At 42.6% G+C, this 22,696-nt stretch overlaps 2 protein-coding genes and 1 long non-coding RNA gene across 3 annotated transcripts; 1 reads left to right on the plus strand and 2 right to left on the minus strand.

Annotated features, from left to right (window-relative positions):
• The first annotated feature begins 542 nt into the window (after window positions 1-542).
• Window positions 543-1,283, plus strand: LOC107278929 (uncharacterized). Its single transcript, XR_001539855.3, has 2 exons — window positions 543-681; window positions 831-1,283. It is a non-coding gene; the product is annotated as an uncharacterized lncRNA (long non-coding RNA).
• Window positions 1,284-1,800: 517 nt separating this feature from the next.
• On the minus strand, window positions 1,801-3,883 carry LOC107276752 (receptor-like protein kinase At3g21340). Its single transcript, XM_026020206.2, has 5 exons — window positions 3,621-3,883; window positions 3,271-3,397; window positions 3,008-3,076; window positions 2,714-2,903; window positions 1,801-2,449 (listed from the first exon to the last, which is right to left on the minus strand). Exons 1-5 carry the CDS (start codon window positions 3,807-3,809, stop codon window positions 2,053-2,055), a joined length of 972 nt encoding a protein of 323 aa, XP_025875991.2. The 5' UTR covers window positions 3,810-3,883; the 3' UTR covers window positions 1,801-2,052.
• Window positions 3,884-12,961: 9,078 nt separating this feature from the next.
• LOC136351700 (putative leucine-rich repeat receptor-like serine/threonine-protein kinase At2g19230) lies at window positions 12,962-13,890 on the minus strand. The gene is made up of 2 exons (XM_066303970.1): window positions 13,806-13,890; window positions 12,962-13,682 (listed from the first exon to the last, which is right to left on the minus strand). The coding sequence occupies exons 1-2, from the start codon at window positions 13,888-13,890 to the stop codon at window positions 13,093-13,095; spliced, it is 675 nt and encodes a 224-aa protein (XP_066160067.1). The 3' UTR covers window positions 12,962-13,092.
• Window positions 13,891-22,696: the final 8,806 nt, after the last annotated feature.

The raw sequence follows: 22,696 nt of genomic DNA on the forward strand, positions 1-22,696 counted from the left end.
GGGTGCCTTCGCCGAGCAGCCGCCGGCCACACGAGCCTGCCGCCTCCCCTCCTGCCGGATCTAGCGGATGGGAGGGCACAGCCGCCGCTGCCGCCTCTACCAGCAACCGCCTATAGAGAGAGGGGAGGGAGAGAGACACGAGGGCGGGAGGCAGAGAGACGCGAGAGATAGAGATAGAGAGAGAGGGGAGGGCGAGAGACGCGAGGGTAAGGACGCGAGCGTCAGGCGGGAGTATAAGTGCTGGTTCTTTTAAAAAACCGGCACCGGTAGTATATTCCATATAAGTACCGGTTCTTCTAAAAAACCTCCTTTAAACGGTTTGATTGAGTTTATGATATACATTTCTGATTTTGTGGTTAAGGGATCAATCTCGCTATGAAGTTGAGCGACCTCTGGTGAACTTATTCCTTTTTTAAAAAGTTCCCTTACATGCATGTTTGTGCCAGTGGGCATATTCAGTGGGCAATGGGCCTCACTCCCAGCCCAGCTAGCCCAACTGACCGATTACCATCCATCTAGCGTCAGCCCAGCCTGGCCCAACCACTCGTTGAGATCCATCCACGGCCGACGCTTTCCCTAGTTCCTCCGGCCGCCGGCGACGGCGAGGCGGCGGCGTCCCAACTGCCTCTTTCCTCGCCGGAGGTCTCCCGTGGCTCCGTTCCAGCCATCACTTGCCCGGTGGTAAGTTTTCACGGCCTTTACCTCGTCGATCTGTGCGTTTCGTATATGCAGTTTCTTGATTTCATTCTTAGCATTTTTCCTCAGTATTTTCGTCTTCTGTTGGTGGCACTTTTATCTAAGAAAAATAAATTGTTTTGTTGTTCTTGCAGATTTATCGAGCTACCCAGAAGGTTTACTGCGCTGATCTGTGCAGGGCGAGAAACACAACAGTTAACAGTTAATGATTGGTAATCAATTTTTAGCTGCATCTAAAGCATCGGCAACAAGGCTGAATTTTGAGAAATTTACGTACCAACATTTGGGTAGACAAACTCAGCACATATATGTAATAGGAGTAATTCCCGTGTACCAGAGATAATTTCCACAACACTGGACAGGATTGTACACAACCTATGCTTATCGAGTTACTGTGTGAAGCATGAACAAAATTACTTATCTGCATCACAATTCACAAACACTTGACCACACTCATGCTCATCAAACAATCAATTTGGAATCCCCTATCCAGTACACGAAATGAAGCAACAAACTCAATCCCTTTATGCTGGAGTTAACACTTATTTGGCAATTCACGAAGGAGTAATCGTATCCATTCCAGTAAATCCAGCGTCAGCAATTTCAGGCTTTGCTTTTGCCTGTATGTCATATTTAGATCTTTTCCTCTGTTCTTGTTCAAATATATCTCTTCTACATTTTGATTTCTATATTAATTATAGGATTCTTTCAATGGAAGTACTGTATAATAAATTTTACCATTACCTGCAGAATTTTCCAGACAGAATGCTATTGTGCGGAACTGTGGATCTATTTGACCCAGGGGCGGATCTACAATTATAGGACCGGTGTCAGGCGACACCGACGACTTTTAGCAAAACCTATAGCGAAACTGATTATTCATATGCTATAACACCATAATCTAAGTATAATTAGCATACTATGACACCGATAGATGCGTTTTGACACCAACGAATCGAATTTCTGGATCCGCCACTGATTTGACCCGATGTTTATCCAGAAGCAAGCAACCAAGCAAACCAACTAAACAAGCAACAGGTATTTAGTTATCTGCACTTACTTGCATATTGGTCCTATCAATGTGCATAAGATAACTTCTATTTAAGTACTGCGAATCATTATTTAGAATTTTCAAGGAACATGCTTATTCATTTAGTTCGAAATGTTCCTCTATTACACTTGCGCATAACCCAACTAAGATGAATTCTCATTTGTCCGAAACCTTCACAATCATAAGACACAGAACACAGCATATGTAGTATGATACATGCAACGAAAAGCAAGCAGTATATCATAGATGCAACCCAACAGAATAGTTGGAGAACATGACTTCAAAATAAGTTGGCCAGTCTTTAATCATCTAGCCAATGGTCCCCAGTTGGCTGATAAATCTGGCTTAATGCTGCCTTGACCATTATCTCTGTGGCCATCGATATGGCGAGCTTCTTCCAATGCCAAGGCATGTTTCAGCTGCTCCACCACTTCTGTCATTGTTGGTCTATCATCAGACACCTCCCTTGTGCACAGCAGTGCTATGTCCACGACCTTCCAGACCGAACCTATGTCATATGCATCTTCAAGACGTGGGTCAACAATCGCACTGATGTCGCCATCGCTAACCTTCTGTTTCACACGCTGCACGACATGCCCAACGCCTGGCACAATGGGTGGTTCACCTGTTACAGTCTCTAGCAAAACCACTCCAAAGCTGAACACGTCACTTCTCATGGTGAGCCTGCTGCTGAAGTAGTACCTAAACAAGAAAAATATGGTTGATTTGAGTATTTAGCCAGTGGTATGGGAAACTAATATTCCATCATGTGCAACTAGTGTTGAACACATAGGAATGTGAAGAATTGTGAAATCATCAGGTCATTTCTCTTTATGATAAAGAAATTGAAAGGTTTTGTTTTATCAGTTTCAATGAAAAAACTTACAGACTGAAGATTTCTTGCTTTATTTTTGTTAGTTAGTTCAAACAGTACTAAAAGGTAAGTAGTTGTGCTTGGTGACAAACTCTGGATCAATGTAGCCTATGGTGCCAGCAGCAGTGACTGATATATGAGTTTGTGCTTCATTAATGTAAGACTTGGACAAGCCAAAATCAGAGATCTTGGCATGCATATCTTCACCCAGTAGAATGTTGTGTGACTTCACATCTCTGTGTATTATAGGCAGTACACACCCTGAATGCAGGTAGTTCAGACCTATATAGAGACTTATACTGTCAAAAAGAGATGAAATATAGCACAATATATATGTTTCAAAGGCATGTTAAAGATAAAATACAACGAAACACTTTCGACCTAACCTTGTGCAGCTTCATGCACAATTCTTGCGCGCTGTAGCCAACTCATTGTTTGAACATTAGCCTTTTTACCTAAAAATAATTATGATTTGTTACTACAGTGATATATGATATAAACAATACCTCTATCTATAGTCTCATGTAAAACAGGAATAGTAATACCATGAATATATAATTGCATGTTAACTCTGTCCATTTATCATTAGAGTTTCATTTTAAAGTTTATATATAAAAATGCACAGCTTTAAAACGCAAGGAGTGCAAACCTCTTATATGATCAAACAGACTTCCATTCGGCATGTACTCGTAAATGAGGGCTAAATGATTCTTGTTTGTGCAGTATCCAATCAACATTACTAGATATTTGTAGTGTACTGTTTTCAAGCTGTCAACCTACAACATGAGACAATCATGTAAGACAACGCTGATCACGCCTGATTCCTATAGTAAGATTTCAAATATATAGTTTAAAGTGAAGCTAAATTTATTGTGCCAATCATCGTACTCTCAACTGCCTTTATGATAATAGTTAAACTAGTAATAGCCCACAAAATACCTGAGATCACTCTGAAAGCTCAAGTTATAGTTACTCGTTGAAAGAACATTAATTAAGTACCTCTGCTAAAAATTCTTTTATTCCTTGCCCATGTACCGATTTTCGTGAACACATCTTGACAGCAACCTGAATACTGCGTTGTAGCTGACCAAGGTAGACAGGCCCAAAACCTCCTTCACCAATGCACTCCGAGAAATTGTTTGTTATCTTCACCAGCTCCTCATATGTGAATTCATGGTCATCGGACATCAGTACGTGACCTTTTATGTCAACATGGCTTACTGAATTTGATATTCCAGTAGGCTGCACACTATATTGGTGGACCAAACCTTCATGACAGGAGAAATATTGACAAATTTCATGTCTTTCTGTTACGAGCAGTGACTAAAACAGATATGCAAACATGACGAGAAAAGTATCCACATATATACCTAGAGTCATTTGTTGCTTTCTTTTCTTGTGGCAGAAACAAAAGATCAGTATGGCAGATACCAATAACACTGCCGCTATGGGAGTCACTATAGCTACTGTTAGGACAGAAATATTTTTCTTCTTTGGTGATTTCCCATTGCATAGATCACCATCGTTGGTGTCATATCTGAAAACAATGTAGCAATTAGTGATATAGACTGGATGGAAGGACTATGCAGATTCTTTTAGAACTTCCTATGAAATAACACATATAAAGATCAAAGTTATTGCTCCCAAAAGGACCATATGCATGTAATGAAAGAAATGACTTTTGGTATCATGATGGTTTATTAGAAGCAGAAGGAACTGTGTTAGTGGAGATCATCCAACAAACCTCAAGTTCAATGACTCTTTTGTGCATAATGCTTGAGGGATTGTACCATCAAAATGATTTCCTGATAAGTCTCTGAAGAAAACAATTATCCCAAATTATATGCACTTATACTAGGTTGTTCTGTCGATGATCAAAAAACAAATACTTACAGAAGAATAAGGGATGATAAGCTTGTTAAAGAATGAGGTACTGATCCATTCAAATTGTTGTATGACAAATTCCTGAAATATAAGTCTTGGTGTTTCCAGGTAAACAATATAATTAGGGTAACCAAATAAGTTAGAATATGATTTATTGTACTCACAAGTATCGGAGTGACTGTAACAAAGAAAAATCAGCAGATATTGCACCATGTAAATTACTGTAAGACAGGTCTCTGTGAAAGTCTATGTTAGTACTTTTAGAAAAAAACAAACTATTCAATTAAAGATTTCAAAATCAAGACAATGAAGTTATCAATATATATTAAACTTACAAGGATATTATTTTGGATTCAACCCCGTCTTGCCTACATTGCAATCCAGTCCATATAGATTCCTTGGGTAGACATGGGTCACCCATCCAGTTCTTCTTCACTTGATATTGAGTTTTAATGGCCATTATGGCATCAACTAGACATGAAATCAATCATTTATATTCCATTCCATTTTGTATATGAGCATATTCCATTATCCAAATATCGTCCAATTATATTTTGGGACGGAGGTAATACATGAGTATGGGATATTAATTCATTGTGGGATATTAATTTATTGGTGTTCGGTGTTCGGTGACGGTGATGCATACACATTTGTTTCCTGCTCCTCATAAATAGTTTTTGTTTTTCAAACACTTTTTTGTTTTTCAAACACTTCTGATCTAACTAACTGTCATCATATTTCAAACTCAAATTTTATCTCAGAAAGAATACATGACATAAATTAGTTAGTTGCTTATGTTTGTGATTATATAGAACCAAATAGAATCTGTGAATACATGACCATCTGCAATTACAGAGAAGTTACAAGCTTGAACATTGAAAGGACAAAGTTAGGTTTTAGAGGGGCATTTTTTTATCCCTTTGACGGCCAAAATTTTTCCCTTTTACAGTAACTTTTATAACTTGTTTATTTGACTTACTTTCTACATATATGATATGCTTGTTAATAAGAGTAGGTTTCTGATCACGGTTAAAAATTTCAAAATGAAATCGAAATTGTTCGCCCTGTTTCTTATTTTAAAGATGAGGGTGTAGTAACATGTGTACCATCGTCTGGAGAGGTGATGGTATCATCATGTGGGATACTGTAGTAGATCTCGATGGCGTTGAGCAATGGTGGCAGCACGGAGTCGTTGGTGGCGACGAGCGAGACGTTGGACAACATGTAAAGACCGCTTGAGCTGTAACTTGGCTGCATGCTGTACAACTCGTAGACCGATATGTTGTTCTGTTTTTTCCACTTGACCTTGCCGGAGTATATTTCGAACTGACGCTGCTGCTGCTCGAAGCTGGCGAAGTGCAGGAAGTGGAAGTACGCCCGCTCGGTTGGAGGCGGCAACTGACCGACAGAAGCTGCATGAACAGTGATGTTCAGATGTACAGAAGTGGCAGACGTCGTGATCGCGGTCCGGAGGACGTCTCTCGGAACCCGGATGTGGTCATCGGAGTAGTAACCCATGAAAGTGCCGTTTGTAGAGATGTTGAGCCACTCCGTGCTGTACACTGGTGTCCACCAGAAGCGGTCAAACACATCGTTTGGGTACCTGAGAAATATTTAATTTGTCAGTACACTGCCAGAATCTTGTGTGTTCTTTGTCTTTTTTTTTCTTTACTTGTTTTTTTTAGAAAATACTACTCCCTCCGTCTGAGGATATAAGTATAGATGGCCAGAAAGCCCGAAGCCCGACGGCCCGGTCCATGGCACGGCGTTTTGGCCCGGGCCAAGCACCGGGCCGTGCCTGGGCCTCTCCCTCGGCACGTTGGGCTGGCCCAACACGGCACGATGGGCCGCAGGACAGGCCCGACACATAAACACTAGGGAGTAAAAATAGACATATTATATGCCACGGTCGAAAGAATAGGGACGTAAGACTTATTTTGGCTATATATATGTCAGCCCAAAGAGGAGGGATGGAAAATAGACTTATTTTCACTATATATATATATATATATATATATATATATATATATATATATATATATATATATATATATATGTCACAACCCAAAGTGGAGGGACGAAAAATAGACTTATTTTCGCTATATATATATATATATATATATATATATATATATATATATATATATATATATATATATATATATATATATATATATATATATATATATATATATATATATATATATATATATATATATATATATATATATATATATATATATATATATATGTCACAGCCCAAAGAGGAGGGACGGAAAATAGACTTATTTAAAAAAGGCACAATGGGCCACCCGCGCCTTCGGGCCGGCCCGGCATGGCCCGACGGCTGGTGGGCCATGCCTGGGCGGGAGGCACAGCCCGTGGGCCGGCACGGCCTGCACGAAGTGCCGATCGGGCCATGCCAGGCGTGCCTTCTGGCCATCTATAGATATAAGACGTTTTGACCGAACTTCTTTAAGTTTGACCAAATTTATAGAAAACAGTAGTAATTTTTTTAACTCAAGAAAACTTTATTATGAAAATATATTTAATTATTGATTTGATGACACTAATTTATTATTATAAATATTACTATATTTGTCTATAAAACTTAGTTAAATTTGAAACAATTTGACTTTCATCAAAGTCAAAATGTCTTATAACATGAAACGAAGGGAATAAGTAATTTCAAAAACAAATCCCCTAATAACATATTTGTAGAATATACGTGGAAGAAATTTATGCCCTTCCATCCACACTACCTGATCCACTAAAAACAGCTGATGGACTAGATACTTGCATCCTGTTTGAGCCTCAAACTACGCTTCCAATAAGGTCAGATTGTTCTCAAAAAAAATAAGGTCAGATTATTGAGGACGATGATTGACAAAGATCGAGTTCGCCCACTCGCTCAACCAGGACTCTAACTGATAGGAGTATCTACCAAGAATAAGTCCACGAGTCTGATCCTAGAAAACGAGGGGACATAGGGGTATATAAATACCTTGTCTCCAGAGTCCGGAGGCGGGATGGGGAAGGAACCTAACAGAACAACGGAACAACATCCAACTATGCCCCACCGAGATCTAAGCCTTCAGCCTACTGAGGCCATTCCCAACCCAATAACTAGAATGGTGTCCATAACATTAAATAAGCTGCCACATATGATAAAAAATGATATGGCAAATGAATAAATGAGAAAAAAGATCGTGTGAGATCTTGCATGAGACATGGTTTTTACATAATATCCAAGACATCGTGTGAGATAAGTAGCATTAAATTTAAGTATGGATTAGTTGTGTTTGCATCGAAAGAGTAGTATCTAGTTCTAGTTTCTTGATGATGTAGAGCATATAGAAACTGTCTAGTATCCTGGGTTGGGAATGGCCTGAGAAGCTTTGCAATCCAGCTTCCACACATGCAACCACCATTTTATCGGGACTCTCGACGAGAGTAGTAGATAGGCTTGAGATAGACACACACACTTCCTTTATACAGTGGCGAAAGCCAGGATTTTTTTTCGCCGGGAAGGCCGAAGTAGGCTATCCGAATGTATTGAAGAAGAAAAAAGTTACAACAAAAACATGACAATGCACCAAAGTGCACGTCCAAGCACCACACCTTAACCACACAAACACAAACAATTGAGAGTGGAACCTAGCTAGCACCAAAACAACCTTCGCTAAGTGTGGTCGATCGCCGCCAGGCCTACGATAATACCACAATGATGAGACTCCGAAAGCGATGCCCCCACGAGGGTCACGACATCAAGGACACCGCCATCGCCTATCTAAGAAAGATGTGGTTTTCACCCAGAGAAACTCGCCAAGGAAAGGAAGAGGGTACCCTCAACAACGCCCCAAGGGGTTACGATGCCCAATGACGTAGCCGCTGCTGGCCCGATGAACCACTGAGCTAGGCTTACGCCTGGAATCCCCATAACCTTCGCTTGTAGTTCGCCGCCTACCAGCTCAGAAACCACCGCACAGGCAATGGCAGCATGTGGCCTCCACCACACCGTATCGGCACCCCTCCGTCGGCCGACTACTAGACTTGCTGCTGCATCCTACCGCCATCCCTGAGAGCTAACCTAGGCCCCCTCCATCCCACCACCTCCACCTGCCGGCCTTCTTGCTAGATTTGGCAGAAGAAGAACCCGGGACTGGATGGCATCGCTTCCCCCGTTGACGAGCTGCCGCCTTAACCCAATCTAGAAACTCCCCACGAAGAAGGGGAGGAGCCCTAGGAAGGGAGGGGATGTTGACTGGTAACAAGGAAGACGACCTTCCACCGCCAGGTCCTTTTCCACAGCCTTTGCTTCCAGCCGCGCTGCCTCTGCGCCTGCCAGTCGCATCGGCACTGGCGCCACCACCGCCGTCCAGGCGACCGGCTGCCTCCGCGCTGCGCCACGCCAGTCCCGGGCCACCACGCCGCCACCGGCCGCCTCTGCGCCGTGCCGCACATTCGGGCCTCCTTCGCCGCAAGACCGGTCGAGCCATGCGGCACCGGGTCCAGGGCCGCCGCCGCACCCTGGCTCTATCGGCCCCCTCTGCGCCACGCAAGACAACCGGTCGTGCCAATCCAGGACCACCATCATGCCATGGCAACCGCGCCAGCCTGATCCGACCTCAGAGGCGCCAGATCCCCTCTCCCCCTCCCCCCCATGCCAACTCACCGCCTCCACCTCTAGCAGCGTTGGTTCGCCAGCAGCTTCACTCCCTCCTCCTCACGCCGAGAAGGGCTTCGCCAAGCTCTTTGGCCTAGGCGAAGCCAGGATTTAAGGTTAGGGGGTGTGGGGTTGGGATAAGCCATAAGACCGAATAACCAATATCAACAGCAAAGGAAGGCCAAATAGTCACCGTCAATAACAATCAATGCATAAACTAGTTCTTTAGAAAAACTTGAATTTTAGCTCTTTAATAACATCATTGAAAGTTTGGAACTAGTCTTTATTGTTAAATCCTTTGAATGTGAACTACTTAATAATCTCACAAATATGTATTTTCTATTTTACTTTGGAAAAAGATGAGAAATCACTAACTAATTTTGTAGATCATGTTTCTTGCTAATATTTGTATTCAAATATGGAGTTTCTTTGTTGTTCATGTGTAGGTGTTGCTTGAGGCCATGGGAGTATAGCCAGTGATGGATCGGGACTAGGCTTGGGAGAAGTTGAGGTTAGGATATAACATGGGATGCTCAGGCTAGAGAATAATGCACGTGGAGGTGAATGTTTCCATATGGCAAACAAATGATGTTGTGTGCATATGGAAGAGAAGTCAAATTTGGATTGGAGTCCAAGTTTAGGAAGTGTGGAGTTTGGAGTTGTATGGGTATGTTTCCCTAGTTTGATAGGTTTCCTATGTGATTAGGAGTCATAGTTCTTGTTGGATTCATGTTTAGGGGCAGCCACGTTGTGGGTATAAATAGATGAGAGGTTGAGAGTAAAAGATATCGACTTTTTGGAAGAGAAAACATAGTGTCTGCTTCAAGGTTTCAATTCTAGTTCGAGAGTTGAGAGAGGAGTGCTTTAGATGCACTTTCTAAACACATATTGATGCAATAAAGTTGATCTACCACTACTACTGGATTGATTTTCCTGGACGCTGCCCCTTTTTGTTTCCATGCGGTTCGTAAGTGGAACCGCACGGAAAAATAGGGGACCGGCGCCGGGCTGTCTCCCGCATGAGAAAATCGATTTTTTCGTGCTGTCCTCTTAAATAGACCGCACGGGAAAATAAGCCGATTTTCCCGTGCGGACCTATTAACAGAGTCGCACGCGAAAAAAAATAGTACTATCTCTTTTCCCTCCTACCCACTTCAAAATTTCCTCTTTTTACGCGTGCCTCGGTCCCCCCTCTCTTTTATCCGGCCGGTTCTCTTAGACCATTCAACTTTTCTCTCTTCTCTCTCCTCAGCTGATTCTCCTCTCCTTACTCCCAAAGTCTTCTCTCTCTCTTCTCTCTCCTCTCTCCTCTCAGCCGATTCTCCTATCCTCACTCACTGCCTCTCGGCGGCGGCGGCGGCGTGGCGGTGGAGGCGCGGGATCCGGCAGGCGGCGGCCATCCCCACATAGATCTGGCGGTGGCGGAGGCGCAACGCAGCGACAGCGACAACGGCGTAGGATCGGGCGGCGACGGCCGTCCCCGCACGGATCCGGTGGCGGCGGTGGTGGAGGTGCGGCACGGCGACAGCGACGATGGCGCGGCGGTGGAGGCGTAGGATCCGACGGGCAGCAGCCTTTTGCTCACGGATCCACTAGCCGGCGGGAGGCTAGTGGTGCGGACGGGAGGCGGCGCCGATGGGAGGTGGCATCGACGGGCGCCGACGATGACGAGGCGGGTGCATGCGGGCTGCCCTCCCGCACGCGAAAATTGTTTGACCGCACAGGAAAATGGGTATTGTAGTAGTGTACTTTGCAAACTTTCATCGATATATACATGTTTTTTTTGGATCCTGATGGTTCGACCGAAATACCACGGGTGGTCTAACCGTCTAACCGGCGAGAAAGTGGTGGTCTAACCGGTAGCAGGCAAGCGGTCAGACCAATGGCGGCGAGGAACAGCAGGTGGGGAGGCGGTGGTCAGACCGGCTGGAGTGGATGATACGGGTTAGACCGGCTGCGAGGTTACGGTCTAATTACCGGTGTGCACGCGGTGGTAAGACCGGCTATACCGACGACTTTATCAAGTTTGAGGGTAACTTTTATTTTCACTAAAAGTTTTTAGTTTTTATTATTCTTACCATTCACTCTCCCTCTAGGTTTGTTTGGTTTTATTCGATCCTATGTAGATTTCGCTGAGTATATTTGCGACTTTGAGTTTGATTTTCATACAGCGTAGTCAAAGGCATATGCTCTTTATTGGCTTTGACTTTGGGACCTTACTACAAAGGAAAAGGTTTGAGGATGTTTAACGATAATCGTTTTGATGGTAAACTTTGTAATAATTGAATGATAGCTTCTTCGTAGTAAAGACCGGAATAAATTTATAATCTACTACTACTTAAAAAATAAGAGGTGCTTCCATCGTCCGTCAAAAAAACCGGGTGAAAAAAAACCGGGCGAAAAAAACCAGTTTGTCCGATCCAAAAAAAACCGGTAAAAAACCGGGTGAAAAAAAACCGGGCGAAAAAAACCAGTTTGTCCGATAAAAAAAACCGGTAAAGAAATTTCCGTTTTTAATTATAAAAAAATTACCCACAAAAATAGTTTCTGTCCGATTCCAAATAAAAAAAATTCCGAGCGACAAAAGAGTTTCCATCTTCCTACAAAAGGAAAGAATAGTGCGAAAAAAAAAGTTTCTATCCGAAGGGAAACACGCGTGAATAAATACCTAATTAAAAATAAATATCTATCTCTAAAAAACCTTCTGTCGTAAAAAAAGGAAAAAAAGGACCGACTCCCGTAGAGAAAAAAAAAGTCCGACTCGTGAAAAAGAGGTTTTCTCGTCCGTAATAAAAAAAAAGAAAAAAAACATCTAACTCAAACTCCGTAAAAAGAAAAGGAGGAAAAAACGACCCGACCAAATTTAAAGTCGCCCCTTGTTATCCGTATATATCTCTTTAACTCTAATCTAATCTATCAATCCAATCTAACTTTTTAGAAAGAGAAGTTTCCATCATCCGTTAAAAAGGAAAAAAATGCGCAAGAAAAAAATAATTTCCAAAAAAATGCGCGGGAAAAATACGGTTTCCTTCATCTGAAAAAAACAAAAAAAATGCTATTAAAAACTATCAGAAAGAAATACACCATTTCTAAAAAAATGGTTTCAAAAAACCACACAAGAAAAAAAAACTGTTTATAAAAAAAAGCCGCTCTGAAAAAACTAACCGATGAAACACTGTTTATAAAATAACAGATCCAAAAAAAACAAACGGACTCAACACGCGAAAAAAACCGATGTTTCAAAATAAGGTTCGAGAAAACCGTCCGACTTAATGCGAGAAAAAAACCATCATTTCGAAAAAAAAAATAGAGGAAACCATCCAACTCAATGCGAGAAAAAAACCGCCGTTTATAAAAAGAACCGCTCCGAGAAACCGTCCGACTCAGAGCGAGATAAAATTGATGGACGCTTGGGTCGGATAAGATCCATCGATATTTTTCCATCTCCTACACATCATTTCCTACACATCATTTGTTTCCTCATCTAATCCCTGCACTTTTTGTATGCAATTATCATTATCAGACTTTTTTTAATAACATATTATATGAAAATAGTATTAAAAATAAACATATTTTTAATTGTTATTTAGAGAAGAGTGCACGGTGACTATTTTGTGTAGACTTGATCCTGAGTGTAGGATTTGATTAACCTATTATTGGTTGCAAGAATAATATTGAAAGAATATTTTTTTATTATATGTATATTGTTATATGAATAATCCAATTATTTTAGTTAAAGCAAGCATTGGTAAAAAGATTGCCATCATCGAGTTTGGGTTATTACATAAAGATGCTCTAATTTTCTAATTGTGTTAGCTACAACGATCCATAGAAACATTATCATTGATATGGGTACGCTTGAAAAATGTCTATTGTCATTGGATTATTTTTTTTACCCGTTGCAACGCACGGGCATTTTTGCTAGTATCTAAAAAAATACAGGACAGAGGCAGACCTGAGGAAGTTGTTTGCGCCCATGTTCCAGCGCCCGAACAGCCCAAGAGATCGGTTCGCCACAGCGCCGGGGTACATGTCGATGCCGATCGGCCTCAGCTCCAGCGACGAGATGAACGGAGTCCCATGTCCGGTGTCCAGCAGGCACACCGACAGCGAGCTGGCCACGGCGACGGCGATCGCCTCTAACGCGTACGTCGACGCGGCGTCGGAGACGGTCACCTCGTACCAGAAGTCGAGGCCGATGTTCAGGTTGAACCTCACCGGCCTCACCGCGAGGCTCTTCCCGCCGCCGTCGTAGTCGCCGTGCATGAACCACGCCCTGACGAGGTACTTGCGGCCTTTTGCGGCGGCGGCGACGGCGTAGCAGTTGCGGCCGCCGGAAGGGAAGCTCCTCAGGCTAAGGCCTGACGTGTATAGCGCTCGGCTTTTGTATTCCGATGAAATCTCGTGCTTCTCTCCGGTTGCTATGTACGCGTCGTCGGAGATGTAGGAAATGTTCGTGCGATCGTCCACGTAGGAAGGCCCACTTAGCCCGCAGTCGATGCTCACGAACCCTGCAGATAGATTCAGAGTTAAACCACGTACGTACGTGAATATACAGTGAGATTATATATACTGGTTTAACTCTGTATCATAAGATATATAGATATTAGATCTCTATATATGCACGTACGTACCTAGATTATCAGGCTCTGCATGTACGTACACATGCAGCAGTAGAAAAGGATGAACAAGCAGCAAGAACTTCAGTAAGAACCTCATTAATTCTACTCGATCGAGATATATTTCTTCTTTCCTTGTTCTGATCGGGAAATATATAGCCGGGCTCGACAACAACCAACCGATCTTATTCTATACGTAGTACTTATGGATATGTTATTTGTGTTTGTCGTCATGTCTATGGTTGTCAACTTAGGATAATTAATACTATATACCACCCTAGCTACTTGATTTCGACTCAATTGACAATAGATTTACCCCTTGATGCTACGTACGTTCAAAATGGTTAGGTCCTGGTTATAAGAGACTCAGTAGCACCTTATGTCCTAGGTTTGACTCCTCATGGAAGCGAATTTTCCAGGATATAACGGTGTTGTGCTTTTAGTGGTAGACGACGTAACCGTCGACAGCGAGGCGTCTGTGATGACTTCGTGAATCTCAAGGATTTACCGGCCCAGTCTTCGAAGATGCTCATGATGCGTCTGTGATGACTTCGTTAATCTCAAGGATTTGTCGGCTCAGTCTTCGAAGATGCTCATTGGGGTAGGGTTTGCGTGTGTTTATAGGAGTGAGTGCGCGTGCGTTGTGAGTGTCTGCACTGTACTGTGTAATTCGAAAAAAAAGTTAGGCCAGGGAGATCACGACACATCAATTTTTTTTTAATTTGGTATCGCGAAAGTTGAAACATTGGGCGCTGTTCGATCACACATTCTTCGTCACTCTACGTAAGTGCACATCATCAATGTACCTGTCAAAGGTATGGCTAGCTTGTGCTGGGTATATACAGCATGAAAAAGACGTGATTCCGTCAGTTCTTACAATTATATCTCCCTGGCCTGGTTTCAACCATATTTATCTACTAGAGCCTAGGTATAGATGGCCTTTTGGCTCGCCCGGCACGGCCCGGCCCAGGCACGGCCAGGCACGGCCCACCAGACATCGGGCCGGCACGGCCTGATTGGCACTTCGTGCCGGGCCGTGCCGGCCCATGGGCTACGCCTCCCGCCCAGACACGGCCCACCAGCCGTCGGGCCGTGCCGGGCCGGCCCGAAGGCGCGGGTGGTCCATCGTGCCTTTTTATAAGTCTATATTCCATCCCTCCTCTTTGGGCCGTGAAATATATATAGCGAAAATAAGTCTATTTTCCGTCCCTCTTCTTTGGGCTGTGGCATATATATAGTGAAAATAAGTCTATTTTCTGTCCCTCTTTGGGTTGACATATATATAGCTAAAATAAGTCTATTTTACGTCCCTATTCTTTCGACCATGGCATATAATATGTCTATTTTTACTCCCTGTTGTTTATGTGTCGGGCCTAGCCTGAGGCCCATCGTGCCGTGCCGGCCCGGCACGGCCGGGCCGGGCCCAACGTGCCAATGGAGAGGCCCAGGCACGGCCCGGTAGTCGGGCCAGGCCGGCACGGGCCCGACCCCTGACGGGCCGTGCCGTGCTTGGGCCGGGCCAAAACGCCGTGCCGTGGGCCGGGCCATCGGGCCTCGGGCCTTTTGGCCATCTATAAGCTTAGGGCGCGCCAATGGCGTGCCGCCTGTAGGCAATGATGGCGAAAATGTAGTTGACAATCAGGATAGGTTAGTAGATTGTGAAACAAAAGGAGATACTTGCATGCCTCAATGGTAGGTATTGTTATCTCAAGTTGGCTGAGGACGAATACAATGGTTCGATTACACATTATACTCACATAAACTGCCGAGTGATTATACACTACGAGGCAAAATTAGCAAAAGTAACAATCAATTTATGAGCCGTCTATCCTTTGTAAAAGAAAAAAAAACTCTTTTAATGTCAAAACATTTAGCGACTCGCTATCTACTGGATCATCTGTAGAGCAAAACAAAAGCAATCGTTAATTTAAGTAAGGGAAAACACATGAACACTATAAATGTAACCCAACAAAAAATATATCGTTCAATAGCATCTTGAGACACGACAAGAATTGAAACAAAGCAAAGAGGAAGTTCTCTGTCCATAATAGCACGCCAACAGAAATGAATTGGCAACATCTGGACAAAACGATCGATTTACCAGCACCATAATACTAACGCAAAATTTTATTCGGTAAAAAGTCTTGCGATTAATCAAAGGAATTTTTAAAACAAGTCTCTAGAGATATAAAATTAATGCGTAAAAACACCGATAACTATACTCATATGGGTCCGTACAATAAATCGCAGTGATTATCACAATGATCAGTAAAAGAAGAACACAAAGTCGCTATCATGCACTAAACAAGTCGTCTTATCGAAGAATAAAACACCAACCTAGCATCTTGAGTTGATTAGCCGATCTATGCCAAGCTGCAGCTGAAAACGCATTGCCAGTTTGCCAGTAGTATGCCAGTGCCTTGAGTGGTAATAGAGACCAGTCCATATAATGAGAAATGGCCACCATACCCCTATAATTTTTGTTGTATTTTAATATTAGCAGGGTTCTTTCAAAATTGAGTTAATTGCAATGGTGATGCAAGCCACTGGACAATCTCCTTCATGTACTTTCCTTTCTAGCTAGTTAGGTTAACTTTGAAATGTTTCTCCAATTTTCACAAATAGCAGCCACACATGAGTCCATTCTCAAGAAATACAACAACCTGACAATTCAGTATTATGCCATGGCAACTCTGTAAGAGCATAATCTTTTCATGTTAAAACACGTTCTAGATCCTGAGATGTAAATGTCATGATAATTCAGTATGGTCAAATTAATGGCAAGCATGCTATGCGTATAGATCGAAGGCTCATGTACCAGATGCTAACATCCCATAGGAGTATATATATAACTATTATTTAGCCCAAACTGAATATAAGGATAAATTGCACTGCAAGGAAATACTACCAATATAGGCATGGAAAGGAACTGAAGTTGAGACTAATAGAATAAACCCACCATTTGTGGGAAACAACAATAAATATATGCTATGGTACAACTGATTGTAAATACAAAAGGTTTGTTAAGATCAAACTTTTCATAGTTGTGGTAAATTGATTATATTTACAAACTTTTCATAGGAGGTGCCGACCTCCTCTACGTCCTCAGCCTCCTCCGCAACTTCCGCGGAGGCCTCGACGGCTTCCTCCTCATCATCATCATCCGCTGCCTCCTCCTCAGCCTCCGGTGCGTACCCCTCCTCCTGGTAAGACTCCTCCGGCATGTCGGACTCCTCGGCGGCGCCGGGCTCAGCGAAGTCGAGCGCGGCGGCAGAGGATGAAGAGGATTCGAAGGAGTCGGATGTGGCGAGCGGCGCGAGTGGGAGGCGGCGGGTGGAGCGGATGTGGAGGCCGGGGTGGACAGGGAGAGGAGGAGGAATGGGGCGGAGGAGGAGGGGGAGGGCTTGGGGAGGAAGGAGTAGCCGAGGAGGGCGAGGCTGCGCGCGAGACTGGGCTGGGCTTAGTGCGGCTAGGGTTTTGTCTCGTCATCTGCTCAAAAACGATCTGGAGTGTCCAATATGCTTTCGCCGATCGTATGGCTCACGAAGAGCAGCCACATGAACGGCCGGATCGATCTTATCCCCGCGATCGAGTGGATGATATTAACTCAAACCTAACCGTGATTAACAGCAAAAGAAGGTGTTTTCTAGAAAAATAAATGACGTGGCATGGCTACCTCTCCACCATTCCCATAGCTTTTAAGTAAACCTATATTTCCAAATTTTATATTTCCATTGTTTGGGTTGTTTGGGAATGGGATATGCAATCCTGCTAGATTGAGGGGTGGATAGAGTGCTAGGTGAAATTACCAGATGGCAGATTGCCCTCACCATTTTGACCCATTTAATCCATTGATTCATCTATCGCTTATTGCAAGGAGGGGTAATTTGGGTATTAGTCTAGAAACTTCCATTTCCCATCCATCAAACCAAACATGGGATATAATTTCCCTTCATATAATCTACCATCTCATTCTATCAGGATACCATTTTCATTTCCCAATGGGCATAACCCATTAGCCAAACGAAGCCTAAAGTATAACATTGTAGCTGTGTATGGCACGATAATTACTACTCTCCCCATTTCATATTATTAAGTCGTTTTCACTTTTTTCCTAGTCATAACTTTTAAAATTTGATTGTGTTTATAGAAAAATATAGCAATATTTCGAACACAAAAGAAACATATTATAAAAATATATTAAATGATAGATTTAATAAAACTAATTTGGTGTTTGCAGATGTTGCTAAATTTCTCTATAAATTAGATTTAATAAAACTAAATTTTTGACTAGAAAAAAGTCAAAATGACTTACAGTATGAAATGGAGGGAGTATAACTCTAAACCCTAAAATCATTCTATGGCTATAGTGATTTTGTGTGGTGCTGTGGAATCGGTACATATAACATGACACTTCAAATCACGACTATAAATTAGCTGCCCCTATTTGTTGCTCTCTATCGTACGGAGTAGTCACATGCTACACTATATAGATCCCATACGGATCCACTCAATCTTACGTGCTTTCTCCACATCGACATCACATCGTTCTTATTATTTTTAATTTTTTTGAAACACACATCGTTCTTATTCTTTTATTCTTTAATTAGTTCAGACAGAGATGACTTAACTTAGAGCTCTTTTTCCTATTTTTATATTCCCTCCGAATTGATAATACTTGTTATTTTAGACAAGAGCACGGTCTCAAAAAAACAACTTTGACTATTTTTCTATTATAATATGTATAAAAGTGTTAACAAATATATGATTTTATTAAAATATTATTTTAAGACTAATCTATACACGTAGTCACCATATTTGAAAGACAAATATTTTAAAAATGATTCATAATCAAATATTCTAAAGTTTGACACCACCCTAATCTAAAACATAAGTATTATCTACCCGGAGGAAGTATCTATAAATGGAAGCGGATCACTTATTGTTCTGTGTTTTAGGATTAGTTGTATGAATTAAAATATTCCAATATTGGCCATGTTAATTTTCTTTACACGTTGGCCATGTTAATTTAATACTAAGCATTCATGTTTTATTCCTATCAACCATCCCAAAAAACCATTCCCGAGTTTCTCTTATCCCTTATTTTGCACACGCATTCATATGCAACTCCTAATTCATGTGATTTAGAAATCCATCGAAACGAAGTCCTTGGTCAGTGAGTCTAGCTAGGAGGAGGGTAACCACATGTATTGTGTCGATGTATGCACCGAGGCAAGGATTACGCCATTGATGTCAATGTCATCATGTCTAGCGACGTGTAACGCCATTACTTTATAGGCAGGCACATTGACTTTCTTGTTTATGCGCCTTCAAAGCTTTCGCTACCGACTGAAGCGGCGAAACCAGAAACACTAAAATTAATTTGTTAGACACGGGACCAATCATTTAAAATTTTATATAAGCTGCAGTAGATATTGCGCGATTTTAAAAAGATTGAGGGAGGCCAGAGGGCAGAGGCCCTGTTCCCCCCTTCCGGGTTCTGCCCCTACTAACATCACCGATCATCCCCGCTAAGGCCTAATAACTGAATTGTTGTTGTGTTTGCGCTTTCTCAGCGTCACAGACATAGTGGTCCCCATATTGTCTACAGTAACAGTACCATGGCGGGAGGTCGAGCCCACCCTCTTGCCCACCATGGAACATCCCATCGCCGTTTTTTAATATATAACACCGTTAACTTTTATTACAGTATTTGATCATTTGTTTTATTCAAAAATTTTGTGTAAATCTTAAAAATATAAATAATGCTTAAATTTTATTTAGTGATAAATAAAAAAAAGGCATTTACTTAATTTTCTTTAAATAAGATGAATTGTCAAATATATATAAAAAATCAACGACACCATATATTAGGGAGTAGCTAATTCAAAGGAAAAAAAAGAAAGACAGAAGCTAGAAAGCTTACAAGAATCCCCACCTACCGTGACACTATCACTATCGATGGGCAATATCCAACATAACCAAATACGGAGAACATTGTGTTCATTGGTGGCGGTTTAAGTCTATAATCTTGTTTGTTTTCTTCTCTACATTCTCTCAAAAACAAGTCTTTTTTATGTTAAGTTGGAGCCCCCCAGAGGTAACAACCATACTCCTGCCATTTTGGATTACTGAGCGAGAAAAATCAACACACTCTCCGGGCAACCCTTACTACCCGATTCATTCAAAAGAGAAAATAGAAAGTATTGTGCATAATCATGACTTCCTATACCTTAGTTGTGAAAGAGGAGTGAAACTTTGGAAAAATAGGATAAGAATATTATTAATGAAACACATTGGATTGGATTAATTAAAACCTAAAGTTTGGTCCCTAACTCTTGTGGGTCATGTAGCATAGTGATTGTAGTGATATGATTAGTACCCTCTAGGGCCTGAGTTTAAATTTTTATAAGAGCGAATTTTAGATTGGGTTATGTGAGGGCTATGTTTCCTATTTGATAGGCTAAGTTCCTAATTTAAAAAGTATACATATATACCAGGTAGAAAATACACTTCTCTAGAAAAATTAAATAAAACTATCATCCGGTTGGATGTGGAGAGGCCGGGTAAAAAATAAAAAAAATCTTTCGTGGGTCACCTATACCTTCTTAAAAAAATAAAGAAAACTTTCGTGGGTCATGTACAGTCAGGCGCCCTACACCTGCCAATATACTGACTTAAATTATCCCAAATATTAAAGGAGCATGAGACAATGAATTCTAAAATGGCAAATGCCAAAAAATAGAATATAATAAGCATTACAGCTTGCTAGTTAAGGCCATGTTTGGAACACATAATTTTCACATAAGTTAGTTAAATTCCCATAGGAATCAAGAAAAACATCCATGAAATTGAGGGGAGACCTGGTCAAAAAAAAAAATTGAGTGGAGGCCTAACTGTGTCCTATAGGTAGATTTACCCGTGACTATTCACAAATAAAAATGTGAGGATGTACACGACTATGTTTAGTTACATGACAAATTCAAGAATATATATTTTCTAGCAAGGAAAGTTCGATGGTTTATTGAACTTGTTCACTTCTGTTTGCTTTTCAATAACGAAACTTTTTCGTTTTTCTTAAATTTATTCTACCACATTGTCGAAACAATATTTCAGCAATATAAAGGGATAGCGCACGAGACCTGAAAATGGATGGATGCGAAAACAAAAGATTTAGACAGGTTCAGGCCCTCTCAATGAGAGGTAATACCCTACTCCTGTTTGGGGATTTGAATCCGCCGGGTGTATTATAGATCTGACGATCTGATTGTGTGTCATACCCCTAGGGGGACTCCTGCCCACACTACTAGAAAAAGCATTTTTCCCAACGTAGGGGTCTTTTTTTCGCAGGCGGACATGACACTTATAGCCAAATGACCGCCTACAAAAATATAAATCGGGGTGAAGTTCGCTGTTCGCAGGCTAACTACTTAAGCAGCGCCTGCGTAAATAGATTTTCGCAGGCGAACCTTATGTGGTCCGCCTGCAAAAATCGTACCTACCCAAAAAAGAAAGCCACCCTTATCTTCTCCTCCCACCCCTCCACCACTCAACTATCTCTCTCTCTCCCTCTCCCTCCACTGACTCAGTCTCCTCTCCTCTTCTCTCCCTCACTGATTCTCCTCTCCTCTCCTCTCCGGCAGCGCGGCGGGGCCGGCGGCGACGCGCGCAGGGCGGCCGACAGCGTCTCCCCTCGCCCCCTCCCTCCCAGATCTGGCCGGAGGGGGAAGGGGGGAGGCCGGCGGGGGCGACGACGGCGCGGGGCGACGGCGGCGTCTCCCCTCGCCCCCTCCCTCCCGGATCTGGCCGGAGCAGGGAGTGGGGAGGCCGGTGGGGGCGACGGCGGCGACGACGGCGCGGGGCGGCGTGGAGCGGCGGCGGCGACGATGACGGCAGCGATGGCGCGGGCCGGCCAACGGCGTCTCCCCTCCCTCCCTCCCTCGCAGATCTGGCCGGAGGAGGGAGGGGGGAAGCCGGCGGCGGCAACGACGGCGTGGAGTAGCGGCGGCGGCGGCGGCTCCCCTCCCCTCCCCTCTCAGATCCGGCCGGGGGAGGGGGGCAGCGGCGAGGCGCGTGGCGGCAGCGGTGCAGCAATTTTTTTTTGTTCGCTTTTTTGCATTTTCACAGGCTGGCCGTTGCCCCGACTGTGAAAATCATCGATTTTCGCAATCGTTGTGTTGCAGGCGGACCTCCCTCCCACCTGCGAAAATTAGTTTTGGCCGCTTGGGAAAATTGGTTTTCTAGTAGTGCCACCTTATATAGGATGGGAACATGATTACAAGATAGAAACCTTAACCAATATATTATCGGTTTCCTAAATCTACTTTACAATATTATCAAACCAGGACTTTAGGCTGTTCCATAATATACAAGAAAACGTAATACCCAAGTCATGATCTGTTACATATTCCATAGATATAAGTTATCCCCTATAGTTAGTCGGATAACCATGCCGTGTAGGTATGGGGTACCCATAATCTCCACTTTAGCCCCTGAGACCTTCACAGTCGAAAAGATAATCTTCTCTCGAACTATATTACTCCAAAGCCGAGTGCTTCAATCATCTTCGCCATGACGTCCCAAGTACTTTTACCAAATCAGAAGACTGTGGAGGGCTGAAAAATAATTGAATACATACTTAGGTGCATCGACTAGATGCACCTAATAGGTGTAGCTCCCGACTATGTCGTTAGTTGAACAAACTGAACATATAGTCAATTAGTAAATAATCCAACCAACTGAGTGGTTTCTGATAATTATAGTCAAACAAGTGACTTGATATTAATATATAGCATATGCAGTGTGAATCCCAGAATAACATGATCCAAGTGATATACCGACTGCTTTATAAAAATATGATGCGTGCAACCTAAAGTTGACTACATCATTTAAAATTCACATAACAA

This window comes from Oryza sativa, chromosome 9 (genome assembly GCF_034140825.1).
Source record: "Oryza sativa Japonica Group chromosome 9, ASM3414082v1".
In the NCBI taxonomy this organism is placed as follows: Eukaryota; Viridiplantae; Streptophyta; class Magnoliopsida; order Poales; family Poaceae; genus Oryza; species Oryza sativa.